The sequence below is a fragment of the Delphinus delphis genome, chromosome 1 (assembly GCF_949987515.2).
Source record: "Delphinus delphis chromosome 1, mDelDel1.2, whole genome shotgun sequence".
In the NCBI taxonomy this organism is placed as follows: Eukaryota; Metazoa; Chordata; class Mammalia; order Artiodactyla; family Delphinidae; genus Delphinus; species Delphinus delphis.
Genome location: NC_082683.1, coordinates 116,075,581 through 116,098,506, shown reverse-complemented (window position 1 = coordinate 116,098,506; position 22,926 = coordinate 116,075,581). Strand labels below are relative to the sequence as shown.

The following is a 22,926-nucleotide window of genomic DNA, read 5'->3' as shown; positions in this document are numbered from 1 at the left end:
GCGGTAACTCCGAGACCGGACGTGACGCAGGGCGGGTGGGCTGAGCTACGCAGGCCGGAAGCCCAGCAGGCGGTGAAGATGGCGGAGAACAGCGGTCGCACTGGCAAGAACAGCGGGAGCGGCGCGGGGAAGGGGACGGTGTCAGCAGAGCAGGTGGGGAGCAGGGAACGCGAAGGAGGGCAACTCGGCTGGGTCCGGAGTCGATGTGAGAACGAGGGAAGCCTGTGGCTGGTGCAGACCTTTACTCCAGTCCCACATTTGCGTGGCCACCCAGAGAGGGGCGGGTCCTTGGAGAAGCTAGCCGAGCCCCCGGGGAGAGAGTAGGCGGATTGGTAGGTGAAAGCCACGCCCCCTCGGGGTGTTGTGTGAGCCAGGGGGATAGAAAAGCTCTGAGAAGCAGGGTCTGGGAGGATGCGCAAGTCTGAGGAAAGATGGGTGGTCACTTTCCCTATTTTCCTCCGCACATTCAAACAGGGTATGGCTGGGCAAGGCAGCTTCTAACGAATCCCAGGGGATTAGTCAACGGCTGGGAGTGTAGTCTGTTACTGGACCCTGAAACCACGTTGAAAATCGTCATCGCTCTGCAGAGACACGTGACTCACATACTCGAACAGTCTAGTGTTTCATACTATTTTGATTCGGGAGTCATTACTAGATTGAATTTTTTTTAGAGACCAGAAATCCTTTACTAAGAATCCGAGCATGCATTTCCCCTAGTGCCTTGCCTAGCACCGGGAAACGTTTGATAAATTAATCAGAAAAGCCCCTTGTGGCTTGGGAACCATGGTTTGCTAATAGTGGGGCTAGTGTTTACTAGGGGTGGGAAGAAATCTGCGTAATAGGGAAACGTAGTCAAAACAACAGCTTTTTATTTTTTTTTTATTATTTTTTTTTTTTTAAACTTTTTAAAAGTGCTTTATTTGCAGAGAGACTATGATTTATGGCCTCTCCCGTTGCGGAGCACAGGCTCCGGACGCGCAGGCTCAGCGGCCATGGCTCATGGGCCCAGCCGCTCCGCGGCATGTGGGATCTTCCCGGACCGGGGCACGAACCCGTGTCCTCTGCATCGGCAGGCGGACTCTCAACCACTGGGCCACCAGGGAAGCCCCAACAACAGCTTTTTAAATTATAGTTTCATTTATCAGTTATTTGTTGAACAGTTACTATAGGCAGAGGTATTTGCATAAAGATCTTTAAAACTGACCCCTACAGTCAAAGAGCTTATAGTCTGGTGGGAAAAATATGACATACAAAATGTTAATGTGAGGCAGAAATATATCTAAGGGAGATATAAAGTGCTATGGAATTTTGGGGAGGAAAGAAGAGATAGTTTCTGACTTAGGGGGAAAAAGGCAAGGGAGAAGGAACTTAATACTTTTTGAGGGTCTGCCATGTGTCAGACATTCTGCTGGGTACAGGGAAAAAGATAAATGAAATAGACCTTGTTTTCAAGTTAACACAGACTCATTTGAGAAAAGACAAAGCAAACAGTTTTTTTTTTTGAATTTTACATTATTTTTTATACAGCAGGTTCTTATTAGTTATCTGTTTTATACATATTAGTGTATATATGTCAATCCCAATCTCCCAATTCATCCCACCACCACCCCTCTCCCGCCACTTTCCCCCCTTGGTGTGCATACATTTGTTTCTCTACATCTGTGTCTTTATTTCTGCCCTGCAAACAGGTTCATCTGTACCATTTTTCTAGGTTCCACATATATGCGTTAATATACGATACTTGTTTTTCTCTTTCTGACTTACTTCACTCTGTATGACAGTCTCTATATCCATCCACGTCTCAACAAATGGCCCAGTTTCGTTTCTTTTTATGGCTGAGTAATATTCCATTGTATATATGTACTACATCTTTATCCATTCGTCTGTTGATGGGCATTTAGTTTGCTTCCATGGCCTGGCTATTGTAAATAGTGCTGCAATGAACATTGGGGTGCATGTGTCTTTTTGAATTATGGTTTTCTCAGAGTATATGCCCAGTATTGGGATTGCTGGGTGGTATGGTAGTTCTATTTTTAGTTTTTTAAGGAACCTCCATACTGTTCTCCATAGTGGCTGTATCAGTTTACATTCCTACCAACAGTGCAAGAGGGTTCCCTTTTCTCCACACCCTCTCCAGCATTTGCTGTTTGTAGATTTTCTGATGATGCCCATTCTAACTGGTGTGATGTGATACCTCATTGTAGTTTTGATTTGCATTTCTCTAATAATTAGTGATGTTGAGCAGCTTTTCATGTGCTTCTTGGCAATCTGTATGTCTTCTTTGGAGAAATGTCTATTTAGGCCTCTGCCCATTTTTTGATTAGGTTGCCAAAAAGTAAGTTTTATAATGTTCCTCACGGGCCTTCTTAATGGCAGCTAGAGGAGGGACCTCTAACTAAGCAGGAGATTATGAGATTGGGGGGTGGGTGGGAAAGGGAAGTGTGGTATAGTGGGGTGGCTAAGAGTGTAATGAGTGCACTGGGTTCAGATAGATCTGTATTTGAATCACATTTCTACCTTTTACTACCTATATATGACCTCCCATGAGTTACTTTTGGTCTTCTTCTGTGGAAACGTAATGGTGCTTACCTCACTATATTTCAATTATTAGGCTAGACAACGCATACAAAGTGTTTTGCACAGTGATTGGAATATACTGCATGCTTAATAAGTGTTAATTACTTTGTTTTGTAAAAATGATAATCCTTCAGCTCAATTCTAAAGGATGAGAGAAGTTAGTCAAGCAAAGAAGGAAATGGAGGATTTTCTAGGTAGAGGGAATAATGTGTTTAAAAACACTGTGGCATGAAACTGCCTGACATGTTTGGGATGCAGGTGGACTTAAAGTTTGGGATGGACTGCAAGACTTGGACGTGGAGAAAAAGAGATAAAAGAGGAATCTAGGATGTCCCTCAGGTTTCTGTTTTTGATGGTGCCACAGGGAATGTAGGAAGATGGACAGGTTTGGGGAGAAAATAAGTTTGAATTTGGGTTTCTTGTGGGATAGCCAGGTAGAGACATTTAGCAGGTTGTTTGATTTATAATCTTGAGTTACAGAAAGAAATCTGAGTTGGAGATACAGATTAGAGAATTATAAGTTTATAGATGGTAGACAAAGCCATGGCTGTGGATGAAATCACCTACAGTTTGTACAGAAAGTGAACAAAGAAGTAGAACAGGAGTGAAACTAATAGTTAAGGGGTGGTAGAGAAAAAGAAGCCCTCGAAAGAGACTGAAGAATTGTGGTAACTGAGTTCTGAGGCTTTCCTTGCTTAACATTCTCTGGCCTTTGTTTGTGTTCCAGAGAGAACACTGGGTAAAAAATATTATACTTATCACTGGTGAAAATTTGAGCCATATAGACAAGATGGAGGCAAGTGGCACATTGAGCTAGGCACTTTACTTGTTTTATCTTCTGTTACTTAATTACTGCCATTTGAAGTAGCAGTATTGTCCTCAGGATGTTTGAATTTCGGAGGCTTTAGCTAACTTACCCAATGTCAGTAACTGGGAGAGCAGGGCTTTTAATTGAGGGCCTTGAGCATCAGACAGACCTATTTTTTATACCATAATCCTATTAGAGATATTTGGGCTGAGCTGGAAGGATTGGATAAATTTGAACAGGTGACAGTAGAAATAGAATATAGGGAATAGGGTAAGAAGAGATCTTACCCTATGAGGAAAGCATACATTGACATGAAGTGCAGTGACTAGTTTAGCTAAATCATGAGTTATAAGTTAGAAAGATGTAGTCCTTAAAGCAAGCTGAGTCTTTGCATGGCAAAGAATTCAGGACTTTTTAATGTAAGCAGTGAGGGAGACATAGAAGGGTATATGTTATACTATTAATTTTTTTTTATTACATAAAATTATACACATTCATTTTAGAAATTGTAGAAAACACAAGAAGTACAAAATAAGAAATAAATTACCCATGATCCTACTTTACCTATGATCCTACTATCCAGAGGTAACTATTCTTACCATTTTGAAATATATCCTTTGAGAGGTTCCCCCCTCCTTTATGTTTTTGTATATGTGTGTGTAGATGGAAAGGGAGGGCCTGTATATTTTACATATTTAATTTTATAAAATTAGTATTATACACTATTTGCTGTTTGGTAATCTGCTTTTTTCTCTTAAAAAGATTTATTTATTATTTATTTATTTTAGGCTGCATCGGGTCTTAGTTGCGGCACGCGGGCTTCTCTCTAGTTGTGGCATGTGGGTTTTCTCTTCTCTAGTTGTGGCATGCAGCCTCCAGGGTGTGTGGGCTGTGTAGTTTGCCGCACGTGGGCCCTAGCTGAAGCGCATGAGCTCAGTAGTTGTGGTGTGCAGGCTTAGTTGCCCCTTGGCATGTGGGATCTCAGTTCCCCGACCAGGGATCAAACCCCTGGCCCCTGCATTGTAAGGCGGATTCTTTACCACTGGACCACCAGGAAAGTCCCCGTAATCTGCTTTTTAAGCCTAATAACATATCACGAATATTTTTCTATGTCACCCAAGTGCTAAAAGAATTAAATTAGCAACAATGTATAGGATGGATTTGGAGAGTCCAAAAATGGAGAGATAATTTAGAAGACTGTTGCAGTAGTTCAGACAAGAGGTAATGAAGGCCTCAACTAGGGTGATGTCAGTAAGCCTAAGAAAAATTGCTGAGGTAGAGGCAATAAATTTGGCAGTTGATGGGATAAGGGTGTGTCCAAAGATGAAACCAGGGTTTCCTACCAGGCTAGAGTCATGTCACTAGCAGAAATAGGGGAGACAAGAAGAAGAGCAGTTTAAAATGGAGTAAAAGAAAATTCAGCGTTGAATGACCTGAGTTTAAGGTATCCATAGGACATTTAGGGGGAGGTGTTTTATAATAATAGCAGGCACTGTTTATTGACAATCTGTTGTCTGCTGGATATTGTCCTAAGTCCTTGATGTAATTAATGAATCCTCTCAACATCCTATGAGGCAGATATCTCCATTTTTTTTGAAAAAACTTAGATTAAAAAGAGAAGTAACAACAACAAAAAAGTAACTTGGGAATTCCTTGGCGGTCCAGTGGTTAGGACTCGGTGCTTTCACTGCCATGGCCCAGGTTCAGTCCCTGGTTGGGGAACTAAGATCCCGCAAGCCTCATGGCCTGACCAAAAAAATAAATAAATAAAATGAATTGGGAGGTGAGGAAGTGGAGGCAGTGCATGTAGACTAGTCCTAAAATATTTGATGAAGAGAAGGGATGAGAATCATCATTTGACGATGGTCAAATCATCATTTGATAAGGTCGGAGAAATTTTTAGAGTTGAGTATGTTTGTCAGAAAAGGGGGCACTGAACTGAAAAGAAGATATTTAGTGCAGCAATAGCCCAGAAAATGCTTTTCCAGATGCATCCAGTCATAATTCTCTACCTCTTTTATTGTTCCATTGAACCCAATAAGAGTAAATATCATGTAGATGAGAAGACCAAAGGACCTTTTGGGGATAAATGTAATGATTGTAGATTTTCCCCAAAGTTATCAAAATTATATGGTATCAATTAAACAAAAAAGAAAGAAAAGAAAACCAAAATAAATCAAGTGGAAGTAGTTTGACTTTTTTTTTTTACAGTTGTGTGTGTGAACTTTTTTTTTTTAACTTGTTTATCTTATTTATTTTATTTTTGGCTGCACTGGGTCTTCGTTGCTGCAGGCGGGCTTTCTCTAGTTGCAGTGAGCGGGGGCTGCTCTGTTGTGGTGCACAGGCTTCTCATTGCGGTGGCTTCTCGTTGCGGAGCATGGGCTCTAGGCACGTGGGCTTCCGTAGTTGTGGCACTCGGGCTCAGTAGTTGTGGCTCGCAGGCTCTAGAGTGCAGGCTCAGTAGTTGCGGCACACGGGCTTAGTTGCTCTGTGGCATGTGGGATCTTCCCAGAACAGGGCTTGAACCCGTGTCCCATGCATTGGCAAGTGGATTCTTTTTTTTTTTAACATCTTTATTGGAGTATAATTGCTTTATATTGTTGTGTTAGTTTCTGCTGTATAACAAAGTGAATCAGCTATACATATACATATATTCCCATATCCCCTTTCTCTTGAGCCTCCCTCCCACCCTCCCTATATCACACCTCTCTAGGTGGTCACAAAGCACAGAGCTGATCTCCCGGTGCTATGCAGCTGCTTCCCACTAGCTATCTATTTTACATTTGGTAGTGTATATATGTCAGTGGCACTCTATCACTTCGTCCCAGCTTACCCTTCCCCCTCCCCGTGTCCTCAAGTCCATTCTCTATGTCTGGCAGGTGGATTCTTAATCACTGGGAACAACAAAAAAAAGATGATTGTGTCCTGTGTAAAATTATTTGTACATGCCAAATATGAAAATGTAAAGAGCTCTGCATGGTTGTAAGGCTTGAAGTTACTTTAGAATAGGAAAAATAGGGAATTCCCTGGCGGTCCAGTGGTTAGGACTCCGTGCTTCCACTGCAGGGGTCACAGGTTCCATCCCTGGTCGGGGAAACTAAGATCCCGCATGCTGTGCCGCACTGCCAAAAGAAAAAAAAAGGAAAAATAGTTGGTATTTTAATTGGATTCTTTTTCAGCAGGGATGTTTATATGTTAGATGATTTAATAGGGTTGAGAGAGTCAACAGTGACCTGGCCATCCCTACTCATGCCAGACTGCTTTAGGAGAACACGAAATAAGGGAAAGGGAAGGAAAATTAGGTCAAGCCATAGGGGAGAAAACCACTAGTAAGTTGTATTTTAGGAGGAAGAATGTGGGAATAGAGCATAGCCTCTCTGTCTTCATTACCTGGCAGACCTCAGAGATGGCAGGTTAATATCAGCTTATTTTGCGTTTAACTAAAAGTTAGTTGTCAGTTAGCTGCTAAGAGATTTCATTTTCTTCAAGTGCATCAGTGGCTGAAATTTTCCATAACAACTGTGGATAACTCATACACTTAGATGTATTTACTTCAGTTTGGTGTTGTAATAAACTCTATAACTGGACCAAGAGGAAATAGGGGTTGTTAATTAGCAAAAGTATTTGAAGAAAAGTTGGAATTAAAATCTTTTTGCCTATAGTGTTAAATTGGTGGTTGAAAAGTAGATTCCTACTAATTACTAAGGAAAATAAGTTCAGGCCTCAGAAATTTTAGACATTTAAGCTGCGTTCATTAGTGTGTGTTAAATACGACATACATGCAGAAGAGTGGATGTCATTTGGGTGCTAGGAGAACATCTAGAGTCTAGTTTAGTTGTGGAATTTTCTTAGAGGAAAGTATTTTGATCTGTAACATTGACAGTGGAGAAAATGCTAATTATAAATGGAATAGTTTTGATATAGGCAATGAAGGTGAAGGAAAAACAGCTTGTAGATGAGTGAGATTTCCAAGGCGTTTGCTGAAATGAGTGGATGAAGCGGATTGAGATGAAAAGATGATGGATGGGAGAAGGAAACAAGTTGCTCTAATGACAAGTTCCTAGTCAAATTTATTCCTTCATTTATTGGGCAGTAGAAAGGCTGTAGGGGTGGTACAGGACAGTCATTTGGATTATCTTAGCTGTATATTAATCTTGCGGAGAGAAAGAGCTAGAGATAAGGGACCCTAGCAAAGATGAGGTGGTTAGTCAGTGATGGCAGTGAGACTAGAGATGATGTAAATGAGAGTGAGAGATTTGGCAGTGGTTTGAATGAATGGGCTCACTGCTCTCAGTGGACCAGGAGGGTCCAAGGTACACTTTGGGTTTGGAGAGAAGGTCATAATAGTAATTAATGCACTTCACTGCTTACAAAGCCGTTTCACATTAATTCATTCACGTGATACAACAGCCCTATGAAGTAGGTATCATCCCCTTTTACAGGTTAGGAAACTAAGGCTCAGAGACATTAACCCAGTGGTTCTCAGTTCTGGCTGCACATGAGAATTTCATGGGACATCTTTTTTTAAATACTGAGGCCTGGGCCTCACTCCCAGTGATTGTGTAATTGTTCTGAGGCTCCACTATTCACATTTTAAAAATGGTCCCCTGGTGATTCTAATGTGTAGCCAGGGTTGAATGAACAGGGCTAAAAGTCTGTCAGAGTTCATAAAGCCAAAATGTGGCAGAGGCAAAACTTGAAACCTGGTCTTTTGTCTTTCCAAATACAGTCCTCAGAGCCCTATACTAGAAGTGATGCTGGTGGTGGTGTTAGTACCCTGTCTGATTTTCACACTGTTCAATTCTCTGCTCAGTTTCTGGGGAACAGGAAGCTGGTGGTAATCACTTCTTTGGGTCTTTATGTGTGTTATTATGCTTCTTTTGTACCACTACCCCCACCCCCACCCCCAGGTTCTCATCCTTCAGGCTTCAGTTAAGGCATTATCTCTCAGGAAGCCTGTATCAGTTAGGGTTTAGAGGCTACAGATGCAGGCTTTGGGCAACTTATTTATTATTTTTTTTTAAAGAGTGTTTTAGAAGGACGGTGGTAGGTCACAGAATTGAACACAGTGAAAAGGAACATTAAACAACTAGGCCACACAGAGTTCAATAACTAGGGCAGCTTTGGGGATTTTAGGAATAGGAATGGAGGACCATCTTTATAGGACAACTATAGGTGTCTTAGCTCCAGCTGCCTTCTGTACCTGTTTGTCTCTACCCCAAATTCAATTCCTATAGTATAGAATATAGGTCACTGCCCCTGTGGTCAAAGAGCAAGGGCCCTGTGATTAGTAGCCTCACAAGAACCCCAGTGAATTAGGAGGGGCACTTGCCTAATGGGAGGGCTGCTGGGCGGACCCAAACAAGAGTTACTCGTTACATGGGACTTCCCTGGTGGCGCAGTGGTTAAGAATCCGCCTGCCAATGCAAGGGACACGGGTTCGGGCCCTGGTCCGGGAAGATCCCACATGCCATGGAGCAACTAAGCCCTGCGCGCCTAGAGCCCGTGCTCCACAACAAGAGAAGCCACTTCTCTTCGTTGCGGTGCGCAATGAGAAGCCCGCGCACCGCAACGAAGAGTAGCGCCCGCTCATCGCAACTAGAGAAAGCCCGCGTGCAGCAACGAAGACCCAACACAGCCAAAAATAAATAAATAAATAAAATAAAATAAAATAAAAAAAAGTTACTCGTTACAAAGCCTTTCCTGACATCCCTCTTTACCTGCAAGTTTAAGCTCCACTGTAGGTGCTCCAGTAGCTCTCCGCCCCCATTCCTATGTAACAAATGCCTAATCCTCACCGAACTAAGCTGCAAGATGGCCTAGCAAGTATCTCACCCCTAGTAGGCACTCAGTGTGGGGTGAATGGAATTCCAGACTTAATTTAGAAACTGCAAACTGTTCTACTCCTTTTCCAAGATAGGTGTCTACTACTGCATCTTTGTAAAGCCTGCTATCCTATGCTGACCCTCTGCCATTTCCACTGTCCCCTCTCTCACCTTTATCTCTTTCTCACCTTCTTAGGTAATCGCTGGCTTCAACCGCCTTCGGCAGGAACAGCGTGGCCTGGCATCCAAAGCAGCTGAGCTGGAGATGGAGTTGAATGAGCACAGGTGAGGAAGCCGGGAGAAGCAAACAACAGGAGAGTCGGATGGGCCCCTTTTTTGCGGGGGGGATGGGCCGTTTTGTAAGAGAGGGTTGCAGCAGAGTGGGACTGAATTCTCAGATCCTGCCTTGTCCTCCTACCTCAGCCTAGTGATCGATACTCTGAAGGAGGTAGATGAGACCCGCAAGTGCTACCGCATGGTTGGAGGGGTACTGGTGGAGCGGACTGTCAAAGAGGTGCTGCCTGCCTTGGAGAACAACAAGGAGCAGGTGAGCAAGAATCCCTGCGTAGATGCTCTGGGCAACCAAGGAGTAAGGAAAGGGAGGCCAGGGCTTTAGGGAATGTGGGGGAGGAAAGTGTGGGTAGGAACTCGTGTTGAAGGCAGCATAAATAGCCTATCAGCCTATGCTCTTTAGTTATGCTACGGCTAACTCCTTAGACAAAGGAGTTGCTGACTATGCCTCTTTTCTGGCTGAATTGGGGGAGGGGAGGTGGTTAGAGTGGAGTTTCTCACAGTGTAGTCCATGGCTGCGTATATCCAAATCACCTGGAAGACTAATTTAAAATGCAGCTTCCCGGACCCTCTCCTGTACCCACTGATTCAGAACCTTTGGGGATGGGAGCCATGAAGTGGCATTTTAAAAATAAGCAGCCCAGGTGATTCTTACGTATACTACAGCTTACAAACCTTGTTTTAAAGAAAGGAATACTTTTTGTGTCTGGGCTCTACTATTAATACTTGGTTAAAGTTGAGGTTAGAGGTATCATCATTCCTTCACTTCCCCCAACCATAGTCTGTAACAGATGGGGGAAGGGAGTCCTGAAATCCTTACATAATCCCTGTCGTTTGCCCTCTAGATACAGAAGATCATTGAGACACTGACACAGCAGCTTCAGGCAAAGGGAAAAGAACTAAATGAATTCCGGGAAAAGCACAATATTCGTCTCATGGGGGAAGACGAGAAGCCAGGAGCCAAGGAAAACTCAGATGGAGCTGGGGCTAAGTCCAGCTCAGCTGGAGTGTTGGTCTCCTAGAGACCGAGGCCTTTGCATTTTTTTCTACCCTGATTCCCACTTCTTCTAATTTCTCTTTATTGTTATTATTTTCTCTGCTATTGTAATTTTTTTTTGTTAATTAAATGTTTTGTTCAGAATGCTTAGCTCTAGCCTGAAGCTTTCACCCAGTATTAGGGGTAGAATTTGCACGGGGCATGGGCAAGCATATGATTTGTGGTTTGGGGTCCATCTGGTTAATGGCTCACAATATCAAACTAGGTCCCATATTTTATCCTTTACCTTGCAAATAAAGATGCACCTCCTTATTTACTTCCCTCCCCGCCAAAAGATTCAGAAACAAACGTTAACTCTCAGGTTGAAATTTAATCAGCATTTGACATGAGGCAGATAGCTCTGGTGATAACTAAAGCTTATGAGTCTGCAACAAAACAGAGGCTTGGTGCTTCCCTGGTGGTGCAGTGGTTGAGAGTCTGCCTGCCGATGCAGGGAACAAGGGTTCGTGCCCCGGTCCGGGAAGATCCCACATGCCACGGAGCGGCTAGGCCCGTGAGCCATGGCCGCTGAGCCTGTGCGTCCGGAGCCTGTGCTCCGCAACGGGAGAGGCCACAACAGTGAGAGGCCCGCGTACCGCAAAAAACAAAAACAAAACAAACAGAGGCTTGGTGGTGTATCTTGGCACTATTCTTCAGATAAAGAGGTCCAGAATGCAAACCTGTGGACTAGCTGTCCTGCCATCCTCACCAAAACCCCCAACCAGGTAGAGCTGATCATTCCAAAGGCAGGTCCGATGGCCCACGCGTTTTAGTCCATGGTCTGCACAGGGGAAGTGGAACCACAGAGAAGGAGACTTTCCTGTTGGGTAAGGGCAGAGAGTGGTTATTGAGGCAGTAGCGCTTTGGCTTCCATGGGGCTCTTAACAAGACCAAAGATTTGCTCATTATTTTTCTCCTCACTGGATTTGTGGGCCTCTTCAAAATTTAGCATTCTGTGTATTCCTTTAATTTGTCGACTAAATCTTCCTTCTCCCTACCCCATTACTCCATCCTCTTTCTTTCTGTAGTCTGCAGGTTCTCCTATCTTCCCACCTTTTCCCCTTCTCAACCATTAAGCCCCTTCTCACGGGTATCATAGATGTAGAGGTCATTGCAGATGGTGTCTCGGGCTCTAGTCAGAGTTTCTCCACCAAACAGCACAGCAAAGGGCCCAACCACAGAACACGAGTGATGCCGGAGTCCTCGAGGCCCCTGCTGGGACCCCTGCCCACTGCTCACGAGACTTGCAAGCTGTTCCGTCAGACGGGGGGCAGCAGGTGGTTCCTCCTTGCGGGGGAGAGAAGGGACTGTCTGCAGAGATTTGGGCAGCCCCATTTTAGCCCCCTTCCACCCTTAGCAAGATGTGAGCAGATAATACCTTAATCTTCCCGTGACTCCAATGCCCAGCTACTTCTGCTTCAGCTGAGTTGCAGCCCCCAAAGAGCAATAGCTGGTGACCTGGGTGGGGCCCAGGACTTCGGAGTAGGGCAGCGCAGTGACCTGAACGTGAGACTGTGTGGTAGCCTTCTTCCTTATAGCTGTGAAAGTCAGGCCTGAGTTGGGTTTTCTTTAAAATATAAGCGCTGTACTGCCTTTTCCCCAACCCCCTTGCCAAGGATAGGAAGGAGACATGGGACAGTGCCATATGTAGTTCGGTTGAGAGGGAGGGTAATGTTGATGAGAGTTCAGCTATCTTAGACATGGAAGATTCCCGGGGAAGGAGGGTTCTAGGGTGAGGATATTAGATAAATTGCCTGCGAAGCTGTTTTTCCAGAGTGTAAGTGAGGGAGCATGAAAGGTTTTGGGCAAGGGGTGTCATACCAATAGGTGCGGGCGCCAGGGTCCAGCCTTAACGTGTAGATGCTTCCATAACGACGCTGAGTGCGAGTCCCGCCCTCCCTGCCTGCCACCCGCAGCTCTCGGTCGGAGAGGCGGGTACAGGTGTGACTACTGAGGCCGGCAGGGGAGCAGCTGCCGGGGGCGGCGGTCCACGCCTCCCACACACCGCGCTCGGTGTCCAGGGCGCTTACTGTGGCCAGGCGGCGCGACCCATCCCAGCCGCCCACTACACAGACCCAGCGCCCGCCCACCGGCGCCGCGTCGTGGTGGCTGCGCCTCGGGCCGCCCCGGGCTCCCACCCGCACGGCCTGGCCCTCAGCCGGATCGAAGACCACCATATCACTGCTCGGCTCTCTCGCTCCTCCGGCTAGGAGACCCCCCACCAGATAGAACCGTCCCCGCAGTTCGGTGCATGAATGAAAGGCCCGCGCCAGCAGCGGATCCCGCGCCACCGGCCGCCAAGTCCAGCCTGAGCCCCCTGTCCCACCCACCGCCCCGGCCATGGGCCCGGGGAGGGGCGGGCTGCGGGGCCGGCGGCCCGGAGCACCCCTACCTGGGGGCGCAGGCTTCCCCGGAACCGCCTCTACACCCCTACCGGAAGCCTGTCCGGGTCCCCACCTCAAACCACCTGCTTCGCTCCGCCGTCGCCCAGCAACCACTGCAGCGGCTGCAGCACGACCGCTGCAAACTGAAGGTCGCAAAGCACCGGTTACCGTGGAGACAGGAGACCTGGGTAGCCACCATGAATTAGTGTTGTCACCATGGCGACAGGAGCTGTGCGAGGTCAGTAAAAATCTTGAAAGTCTGTTAAATTCGGAAAGTCCGAGGACAGCCAGTTCCTCAGAAGGACCCATGTTATCCAAGATGTGAATTCACTTGGGACTATGACGTTTCAGGTGCAGGCGTTGCTCTGCAAGGGTTGAGGAGGAACCATGTCCTTTTTGGCTTTGGCGTTTGGGGCGTTTTTCTGATTCGTTCTGACCTCCCCAGGGATAAGCTAGGAAGGGGAGACAAAAGTCAGAGGGGAGGCAGTGAAAGTGGATTAAGCACTGACCTGGGAGTCAGGAGACTTGAGTTCCGGTCCCAACTATACCCTGACTCTCAAAGTGATTATTTTCCTCTAGGCCTCTTCTTTCTCATTTATTAAATGTGCTGTTGGGGCTTCCCTGGTGGCGCAGTGGTTGAGAGTCCGCCTGCCGATGCAGGGGACACGGGTTCACAGGTTCCGGGAAGATCCCACATGCCACGGAGCGGCTGCGCCCGTGAGCCATGGCCGCTGAGCCTGCCCGTCCGGAGCCTGTGCTCCGCAACGGGAGAGGCCACAACAGTGAGCCCGCGTACCGCAAAAAAAAAAAAAAAAAGTGCTGTTGGCTTATCCCCTAGGTGTCTTCCAGACCAAAGACCGTGGTAAAGTCTTGAAGGTCTTGATCGACGGGGTGGGACAGCCCTTTCCTCTCTGGCCACTAGAGGGTAGTAGAACCCAGTCTCTCAGGGCCCATTGTAGAGTGAGTGAGTGAGTGAGTGAGTGAGTGAGTGAGTGAGTGTGTGTGTGTGTGTGTGTGTGTGTGTGAGAGAGAGAGAGAGAGAGAGAGAGAGAGAGAGAGAGAGATATTGGGTTGAGGGTGATGGAAAATACCTTAGGCATTGGAGAACTTTTCACTATAGAGTCCTAGGAAGAATAACTCCTTATTTCCTTTTGTCTCATAAGCTCATAGAGCAGGAGGAAATTGAGGTACCGTGGCATCTGGAACTCAGAATTAAGGTCAGGGAGTTTCTCCTGATAAGATCCAGGGCAGAAGCTGCCTAGTCTTAGAAGCTGGATGGGGGTGAAGCAGGCGAGGAGTGAGAAAAACAAACTCCTGCCCCTCCCTGGTATCTTCCATTTATTCAAGCCAGGTCCTTGAGCTGCTTCTTGACTCTATCCCTTCAAGACCCAGTGAAGAATGAAGAGGCCCAGATCCAAGCTGACTAGTTTTAGCTACTGGTGAAAATGCAGACAGATTTCTACTCCCAGCATAGCTGGGGTGGGACAGAAACAGGACTTGTGTCCCCCAGGGCTGGTCTGTAAATGAGAGCGATGACTGCTTACTTTTGCCTTTGGTTTCTATTCATCAACTTGATCCCCATCAGGCCCAAGAAATGGAGGCCATAGAGAGTGGCTAGAGCTGCAGTGAGGCTGGACATGTAATTCAGGGCAGGGCTCTTCCCATTCCAGATCCTAACTCTTGGTCCTTAGAGAAAATAGCATGAGGAGGGTATGGGCAGGAAGGCACATTTAGAGAGACTGGTAGATACCAGGACCTGTTCCCCACCTATACCTTAAAGCCGAGACCCAGTAGTAGCTTTGAAAGTCTCTGCCCACCCAACTATAGCTTTCCCAGATTTTGACAAAGAGGATCCTCAGTTTTCCAGACCATGGTAAAAAAAAAAAAAAAAAAAAAAAATCACTAACTTCTAACATCCTTGGCTGAAATCTGAAAGCCAGCCTTTTCCCTAAATCTTCTGACTGGCTAACCTCCCAACTGCTGGATTCAGATCTGTCATACTCCTAGGATTTCAGTGAGGAGCTGCCTGGTGGGTGGTGTCAGTTTTGCTTTAACCGTACTGGCCTGTATGCCCATTTTAGGCTCTTGCTTTTGCTTAAGTCTTTGACTGTCGTGCCAGTCTCCTGGATAGAACGGGGAACTCCCCACCCCAGGGGCCTTTCCAGTTCCTCTCTCCCAGCTTTGTTTTCCTTCTCCTCCCAGCTGCCACTCCGACTCTGAGTCCTCAGCAGTTGTCATCTCACTCGAACATGGAGGCTGAACCTCACATTGCTCCTTGGCTGTCCCCTCCCAGTTCTGCACCTCCTCCAGTTCCACCTAGTAGCTAGAGGTGTCCATCCATTGCTGCTCCAAACATAGACCTGGGGGAGGAATCCTACCTCCCCTGTTTAGTCTGAAGTAAGCCCGTATTTTGGAGGAGGCAGAAAAGAAACTGGGGGAGGAGAAGGGGAAGAAGAAGAAGGAGAAGAAAAGAGAGGAAGAAAATAAGCCAATTTGTACTTGTCTGACAAACACTTGACACCCCAGGGCAGCATCATAAGTGGTGTATAATGACCCCGTCAATGATAAAAAACTGAAAGGCACAGGGACAAACTCTGTCCAGGAGTGGGAGTGGGGGCTGATCATTCTGAAAGTCTCAGAATCCTGATGTGATCCTATGAGTTTGGTTTCCTCAGTTGGCTGTTTCTGGCAAGCAAGGATCCCTGAAGCTCAGCTTCTTAGTCTTAGATGTCTGTCCCAGCCCCAAATCTACACACCCTTGTCTCAAACCTTCATAAAACTTTTAGTCTAGGGGCTTCCCTGGTGGCGCAGTGGTTGAGAGCCTGCCTGCTGATGCAGGGGACGTGGGTTTGTGCCCCGGTCTGGGAAGATCCCACATGCGGCGGAGCGGCTGGGCCCGTGAGCCATGGCCGCTGAGCCTGCGCGTCCGGAGCCTGTGCTCCGCAAGAGGAGAGGCCACAGCAGTGAGAGGCCCGCGTACCGCAAAAAAAAAAAAAAAAAAAAAAAAAAAAATTTTAGTCTAACTTCTCCTCCCCTTAACCTCATTTTCTGACCCTGGAACCATCCCTGGTTCACAGCATTGTTCAGTACACACAAAAAGCCAACAATTGGACCCTAGGGGTCTTAGTCACACTCTCAAGACTCTCTCAATTGCCTCTGCCTACATCTCCCAGGCTGTCCCATCCTTCAGGTGGTCTCTGCGGCTCTTCCTTTATTGTCCTCTGGCCTTTCTACATTTTTCCCACAGTTCATTCTGCCTATAGCTGATTTCCTGGCCCCATGTCTTCTTGGTCCCAATTCTGGCTTTTTGCTCTCAGCTCAGCCAGAATAAGGACGTGGGCAAACAGGAGGACAGAGGAATGACCAGGAAAAGAGATTTCAAGAGGCCAGATCTTGAGACGTGATTGAGACGTGAGCTGAAAGTAGTTGGTGAGAGAAGTGGAACTGTGAGCAGCCTTGGGGTGGAGGGGAGTGGGAATCAGATGAGTTAGAGAATGATGGAGAGGTGGGGTAAGGATGGGGAAAACTTGAGTTTTTGAGGGACATGGCGATATTGAGTAGGAAAGTATCAATGGGTCATTGTTGAGTGGTGGAAATTGAGGGTGGAAGAGGGAAGTACCTGAGTGATCCCAGCAGTGGGCAAGTAGGCGTCCAGAAATTTCTCTTTAGGTATTTCTGTCTCTGTTTCAGATTTTGTCTCAGCTTCTTATCTCTTTGAATTACCCCCTTCAATAACTCGTGTGTGTGTGTGTGTATCTGTGTGTCTGTGTGTTTCTCCCTCTCTGTATCTATCTCTAGGTTTCGACCTGTCTCACGGTGCCTTGAGATCTCTCTCACCATATCTACTTTGTGTTTTTCTCTCTGGGTCTCTGCCCTTCTGTCGCCCCTGCCCTCTCTCTCCTGCTGGACAGAGCCAACCATCTGACTTTTCTGCAAGGAGCTTTGGAACCTTCTAGGAGTGGCCAGGATTCTCCCCCTTTGGCTGTATGCTAGAACAGTAGAACCAGTTTGGGGTCCCTGGGCACAGTCATAGGGTATTGATTACTGATGAGGTCCTGAGTGAGCTTCAACAAAAGGGGCCTTTTCAGGGAGTAGGATTTCCCCACTGAGGACCTTAGAGCATGGAGGCCTGGGCCCAGGGAGAGAAGCAGGCTGGCACGGGGAGATGAGACTCTGGTCTTTGTTCCTCTACCTTTCCTTATAGCCAATGCTTCCTGATCTCGCTAGTTTTCATGAGCAAGGGGCTAGTTAGTTATCACTAGTTAGTTATCTCACTAGTTATCATTAGCAAGGGACTCTTGCCCTGTGTCTTGATCCCTAGCCCTTCTTCTTGTATGCTACTTCTAGAATTGATGGAAAAATTGAGGTTCAGGAAGGCTTCAGGGTGAGGCTGGAGGGCAGTTACCAGGGGTTCCTGCAAGGAAAGCATGAAGTCCATCTGGGGATGTATGGGGAAGATGCTCAGAAGGGACTCAGGGGCACGCTCTACTCGGCTTCCATCCCTGCTTCTCCCGCAGCCTGGGACCTACCTCCTCCATCCTCGGCTCAAAGGCTCCCAACTTTGCTATCTCTAGGACTGAAAACAGATGCAGGACAGGGTCCGAGTCTCTTAGTGCAGTGAGACCAAGGCCAAGAACTAGTCCTGCAGCACTGGGGCTTTGGGGGTGTCTCGGAACCTGAAGACCCAGCCCCTGCTTTCCAGGATGAGGCAGAGAAAGCCCAGGGCACTGAGACTAGGGCTCCTCTACAGCTGCACCACATCCTGGCCTCTGACCAGGGCAGCTACACCTGCCTGCTGAGTGCTGAGCACTGATAATGGAAACAGGCGGAGCTGCAGGTTTGAGGTAACTTCGGGTTCTGGTGTGGAGAGAAAGGAGGGAATTAGAGTTGACGTGATGGAAAGGTGAATACTCCTGGGCCATACAGAAGGAGGACTCTGCTAACAAATTTCAAAAGAAAATCTACTCTCTAATTACGAGAATCCCCAGGTCCTATTGGTTCCTCTGATTCCCAACTGCTGCTCGTGTCCTCTCAGCTCCTACCCCTCTCCTCTAACGTCTTCCCTCAGAGTCCTTTCAACACTGGCCCTCTCCCCTTGGGGTCTTCTGCGCTCTTCCCCCTAAGATCCCACCTCTTCCAGGCTTCCACAGCCCTTGGGTCTCATGGTGTCTTTCTCCATCCGCGGCCCCATATTCTGCTCCGCAGCTGTCTTGCCTCCCCCAGGGCCTGTTCCAAGGGTGATGTTTGATCGCAGGGCCTCAGGAGGCTTTCCCCTAGGGAAGCCAAGTTGGGCGGTGGCAGGAGCCCAAGCTGATGGCCAGGAAGTGGCAGTCTTTGGTTTAGAGAGGAACCACACCCTCAGCATCTAAGCTGGATACCTGGAGATGAGTGTGAGAAACTACAGAGGCCAGGTGTTACCTGAAAATGCCCTGGTGGTGCAGGCTCTGCAGGCTGGGCTGGCCCTTGGGGGCTGCCTACATGCATGTTCCTCAACAGGTGAGCTCCTGGGAGGAGCCTGGCTCTTTCTGTGGTCAGGGGTGGGGACAGGGATGGGGAGAATGCAGAGGAGCGCAGCTTGGGGTCCTCACTAGAATCCATTCTCTCATCAAATTCTTAGGACCCCACTTAAACTTTGCTCTTACCTCCTCCTAACCACTGCATCTTCTGCTGCTTTTGTCAGCACTTGGAAGACTCTGATTTCCACGAGGGCTCCTACCCTTGTCCTGGGCCAGCCAGGACCTATTTCTAGAGCCTTCTAAAAGTGCTAGCCTACCCAGAGACCACAGGGTCAAAGAATAAGGCATCTCTCTCTTTACCCATGCCCTGGTCCCTGATTCTACGACCATGTGTTTACAGAAGTTCGGAGAGTCCATGGGGTGAGAGCAAGGAGGAGGGGGCTCTGCACACAGTGGCCTACTGAGATACAGGGCCCAAATGTGCCATATGTTCAGCTACTTCCTCACTCTAGCTTCAGGACTCTTTAGGAACAAGCAAATCCAGCCTCCTGAACTGTAAGTGATGTTGTTAGGCAACCAGGAAGTGTGGTTGTCACTAAGGGATGGGGCTGGGTACTGGGGATCAGTGGGCCTGCAGGATAGGCAGATAGGAACAGCACAGCACATGGCAATGTTTAGATGGAATCTCTTGGAAAGCAGGATGCCAGCATCCTAATACTGGGCACAGTGAAGCTCCAGCTGCGGGGGGAGCAAAGGCGATTTGCAGTGGAGGAAAAGCTGCAGGAGTACCTGTTTTCTGTGTGGGGATCGCTTCCCAGTCCTCTGTGGGTGAGGAGAGTCCTAGGGAGGAGCAGGAAGAAGGACCTTGAAGCTTCTACCTGCAATAGCCTTGGTCCTGGGGGATGGAATCAAGTCCCCTATCAGTAATCTTCCACTACAACGTCAGTCAACCTCCCAACACTTCTCTGTACAAAGAAGCCAAGGCAATGAGCAGATCAAGACTAGCTTAATATCACACAGAGAAACAAAGCTGTATAGAAATGGATTACAGACATTTGGTCCACATCCATGCTTGCAACGAGTTCCACTCTGATTTATTAACCACTCTTATCTCTCCCAAAGCCCGAGGGTCTCCCTGCCAGCCTCTGACTCTTTGACCTGGGATCCCACTGCAGACAAATAGGATATTACTCACTAAGAAACCCTCTCATCTGCTCCTTCCCCCAACCCATCCTCCTGATACCCCGCCCCCAGCCCTTCCTACCTTGACCCACTCCCTCCTTCCCCTACTCACTCACTCTGACCCTCACTCTCACTCTTCTTCTCCCCCACACCACCCCACCCATCCTTGTCCCTCCCTGACTCACCTCCAAGTCCCATTGACACAAACAAAAATTTCAGCACAACCCACTCCAACCGGTTTGGCTGAGGTGTGCAGCCTGCCATGGGGACAGACACAGGTTACAAGCGGATCATCAGATACACGCAGGTGATGAACATCTGCGGTTACGCACATAGAGACAGCCCCGGGTATGGACACGGCATATATACAAACAGAGACGTATAGGCAACACATGATGGAGGGACATAGCACGTTATAGTTGTTTATGTGTCTGCCTGTCCTAACTGCGGACTCCTTGAAGGCAGGGACCATGTATTAGGTGTCTCTGTCCTCTCCCTGGAGCCTGGCACGAAGAGGTGCTTACCTAATGTCTGTCGAATGAACTCAGGTATGCAGGCCTTGCGTGCAGTGGTGCCGCTCAGACAATTTACATGCTAAGGATTCTGTCTTGACTTGAATTGTTCCCATTCTTAGGGCCCAGAATGCAGGTAGGAGGAGGGTAGGTAGTGAGGCATGAGGGGAATGGGGGTTCACTGAGGAAGAAAGAACAGAACCTAAGAGACCAGGCACTGGTCTGGAAAGTCTTCCCCAGCCAGTATTTCCTTCTAGCCCCAACCCTGGCATTTGCCTTCTGCAAGCTTCATCCCAGAAGAGTGAAGGCAAGGCCGAAGGATGAGGGCGTATTCCCCAAGAGCATGGCCCTTGTGAGATGTGCGGGACTGAGGGCATGGGGGCAGGGGAACTTGGAGACCGATATCTGTTAGATAAGGGGGAGGAAGATCCCTACCTCGAGCAGAGGGCTGGAATCACTGCCTGGCCCAAGCGCTCCCTTTCAGGCCCAGTGATACACGTAGCCCTCCCTCCAAGGCCACCTCTGGGGTCTAATAGGACCTGAACATACCCATGAAAAGATATTTGGCTCAGCCTGGACTTAACACCTCTGGAATGTCCAGCCTCCATGCTCCACATGGCTGGAGTTGGGGGTGGGTGACTGAGGGTCCCAGCCAGAGGCTCACTGACTTCCTGACTGGCAGTACTGGGATGTATTGTGAGCTAAAAGGCTGAAGGAGATAGAGGGACAGGATACCCACCTTTTGATCTAACTGCTTTCCTACCACCGTGCCTCAGTTTCTCCTGTGGTTTCCTGGACCAGGAGGGGTGAACCTGTGGGAAGGAAGGGAGTTCCTCTGAAATCACGCGATGGGATCCAAGGTTTGATGATTATAATTATAACACGGGACGCTCCTCCCTCCCATTCCCCCCTGCTCTACCCCACCCCTGCCACCGTGCATCTCAAAGCAGCATAGGGGTGGGGCTGCTTCCCTGGCACAGGTGCGATGTGAGTCCCGAAGAGGGGAAGGGGTTCACCAAAGTGGAGGTGGAGAGAAACAGGAGCTTTGGCATTCGGCCTGGCCCCGACCTGTGGGAAACAGCCCTCCAAGAAGAGGTTGCTACCATGGACCCTGCTGAGATTTGGGATCTAGAGAGAGAGAGTTGGGGTCACGGTCCAGAGGCACGTTAAAGTCTGGGTCTCTAACCAGATTCAGGAGAGTCAGGATCTCCACTCCTCTACCTGACCGCCTTTTCCGTTCATAACACCATGCCTTCAACAAAAATGTATTCAGTCTCCATTAAGTGCTGTGGACTGTCCTAGCATGGATGACTGAGACAAGATTATAAAACAAGCCTGACTTTCCAGGAGTTCACAGACTACAGCGCTCGTCCTGTCCCTCCATTTAACACATTTACTGAATCCTTGGCACACAGCAGGCTTCAATTGTTGCTTCTTGAAGTGAAGCTTACAATTTAGTTAAGGAGATAAGATGTGCACAAATTATGAGTACACAGACTATAATAAAGGGACTAGCAGAGGCTGAGGAAGAACAGAAGGGAGAAAGATTAATTTTAGGTGGGAGGAGCTGAGAAGGCTTCATGGAAGATGTGGCACTTGAGGTCAGTTTTGAAAGATGAGTAAGATTTTGACAGGTAGAGGCGGGGGTGCGTGTGTGTGTGGAAAATATTCTACCTGAAATGACCTCCCACCTTGCTGGTCCCGGCCCCTCCTTCCTGCCCCTCTCCAGACAAAAGGATCCCACTGCAAGATTTTAACCCGTATGTATCTTCTCTTCTCTCCTGTCTACCTGTATATATATATTTTTAGCTCCAGTATGTCAGCAATCTTGCCCCTCCCCATCCCTCAATTTTCAGGGAGTTCAGAGTCTGCCCCCTCCTCTGGCTATCCCAGCTAGGCCAGTAAGTTTTTGTGTAACTTGGTGGTTACATTATATGCATCCAACACGGAAACGTGTGGTCTTACAGGTCTGAGTACACCTATAGGGACATAAGGATAGAGTATTTGGAATCAAGATTGTCCTTGCGGGCTTCCCTGGTGGCACAGTGGTTGGGAGTCCGCCTGCCGATGCAGGGGACACGGGTTCGTGCCCCGGTCCGGGAAGATCCCACATGCCGCGGAGCGGCTGGGCCCGTGAGCCATGGCCGCTGAGCCTGCGCGTCCGGAGCCTGTGCTCCGCAACGGGAGAGGCCACAGCAGTGAGAGGCCCGCGTACCGCAAAAAAAAAAAAAAAAGATTGTCCTTGCAAAGTCCGGACATGTGGCTTGTCCAATGACCATGGGATAAATGGATAAAATGACCATGGAGATGGTGGAAAGGAACCCCTTTCCACTCAGGTAGTGCTGACTCACTTTGGGGACTTCTGGCCAGTAATGAGAAGGTGTTGATGCTGATAGAGGGTCCTGCTAGGGAGGCCAGGAATCTGTGGGGTTAATTCCTCGGTCAATTCCTTGGCTTATCCTCTGTGGGGTAGGGGTGAAGCGGAGGGGGTCGCTTAAGTTCCATCTGAGGGGTCTTTGAACTAACTCCCTGCCTCAGGGATAGGGATGTAGGGATACCACCTAAGTTGTGTGTCCTCCAGCAAGCCCCTTCCTCACTCTGGGCCTCTGTTTTCTCATCTGATGGATGAGGTATTTGGGCCAGTACTGTCCTCAGTTCTGGCTTTCTCTGATTCTGGCTCCCAAGCTGAACCCCTCTGGGAGACTGGGGAACTTGGCAAGGCCGGGGGGAAGGCAGCAAGGCTGGCTGGGGTGTGGGATGCTTGGGTTCCTTTCCACCCACAAGGGCCTTGCCCCTGTTCCTCCTGGCCTGGCGCCTCCCTCTTTGAGCCACACCAGGCCTTCTCCTACCCAGCC

The 22,926-nt window shown here is 48.2% G+C and overlaps 3 protein-coding genes across 3 annotated transcripts in view; 2 read left to right on the top strand and 1 right to left on the bottom strand.

Annotated features, from left to right (window-relative positions):
- Positions 1 to 2: 2 nt before the first annotated feature.
- On the top strand, positions 3 to 10,666 carry PFDN2 (prefoldin subunit 2). Its single transcript, XM_060032886.1, has 4 exons — positions 3 to 153; positions 9,407 to 9,495; positions 9,634 to 9,757; positions 10,347 to 10,666. The coding sequence occupies exons 1-4, from the start codon at positions 79 to 81 to the stop codon at positions 10,521 to 10,523; spliced, it is 465 nt and encodes a 154-aa protein (XP_059888869.1). The 5' UTR covers positions 3 to 78; the 3' UTR covers positions 10,524 to 10,666.
- A 155-nt stretch (positions 10,667 to 10,821) lies between these two features.
- On the bottom strand, positions 10,822 to 13,230 carry KLHDC9 (kelch domain containing 9). Its single transcript, XM_060032778.1, has 4 exons — positions 12,359 to 13,230; positions 11,916 to 12,075; positions 11,626 to 11,824; positions 10,822 to 11,357 (listed from the first exon to the last, which is right to left on the bottom strand). Exons 1-4 carry the CDS (start codon positions 13,228 to 13,230, stop codon positions 11,191 to 11,193), a joined length of 1,398 nt encoding a protein of 465 aa, XP_059888761.1. The 3' UTR covers positions 10,822 to 11,190.
- NECTIN4 (nectin cell adhesion molecule 4) overlaps positions 13,016 to 22,926 on the top strand; it is a 26,736-nt gene continuing 16,825 nt past the window's right edge. Inside the window, exon 1 of the mRNA XM_060032752.1 lies at positions 13,016 to 13,159. Within this exon, the coding sequence (XP_059888735.1) occupies positions 13,138 to 13,159 (22 nt within the window). The 5' untranslated portion in view covers positions 13,016 to 13,137. The remainder of the gene's footprint in view (positions 13,160 to 22,926) is intronic.

Bases quoted from the DNA above. Each gene is read 5' to 3' on its own strand.
- PFDN2 (XM_060032886.1), top strand. From the start codon at position 79: ATGGCGGAGAACAGCGGTCGCACTGGCAAGAACAGCGGGAGCGGCGCG. The intron at 9,496-9,633 runs GTGAGGAAGCCG...CTCCTACCTCAG, and splicing joins ATGGAGTTGAATGAGCACAG to CCTAGTGATCGATACTCTGA. The intron at 9,758-10,346 runs GTGAGCAAGAAT...TTTGCCCTCTAG, and splicing joins TGGAGAACAACAAGGAGCAG to ATACAGAAGATCATTGAGAC.
- KLHDC9 (XM_060032778.1), bottom strand. From the start codon at position 13,230: ATGGGTCCTTCTGAGGAACTGGCTGTCCTCGGACTTTCCGAATTTAAC. The intron at 11,825-11,915 runs GTATTATCTGCT...CTCCCCCGCAAG, and splicing joins GGAGTCACGGGAAGATTAAG to GAGGAACCACCTGCTGCCCC. The intron at 11,358-11,625 runs GTGAGAAGGGGC...CTTACCCAACAG, and splicing joins CCTCTACATCTATGATACCC to GAAAGTCTCCTTCTCTGTGG.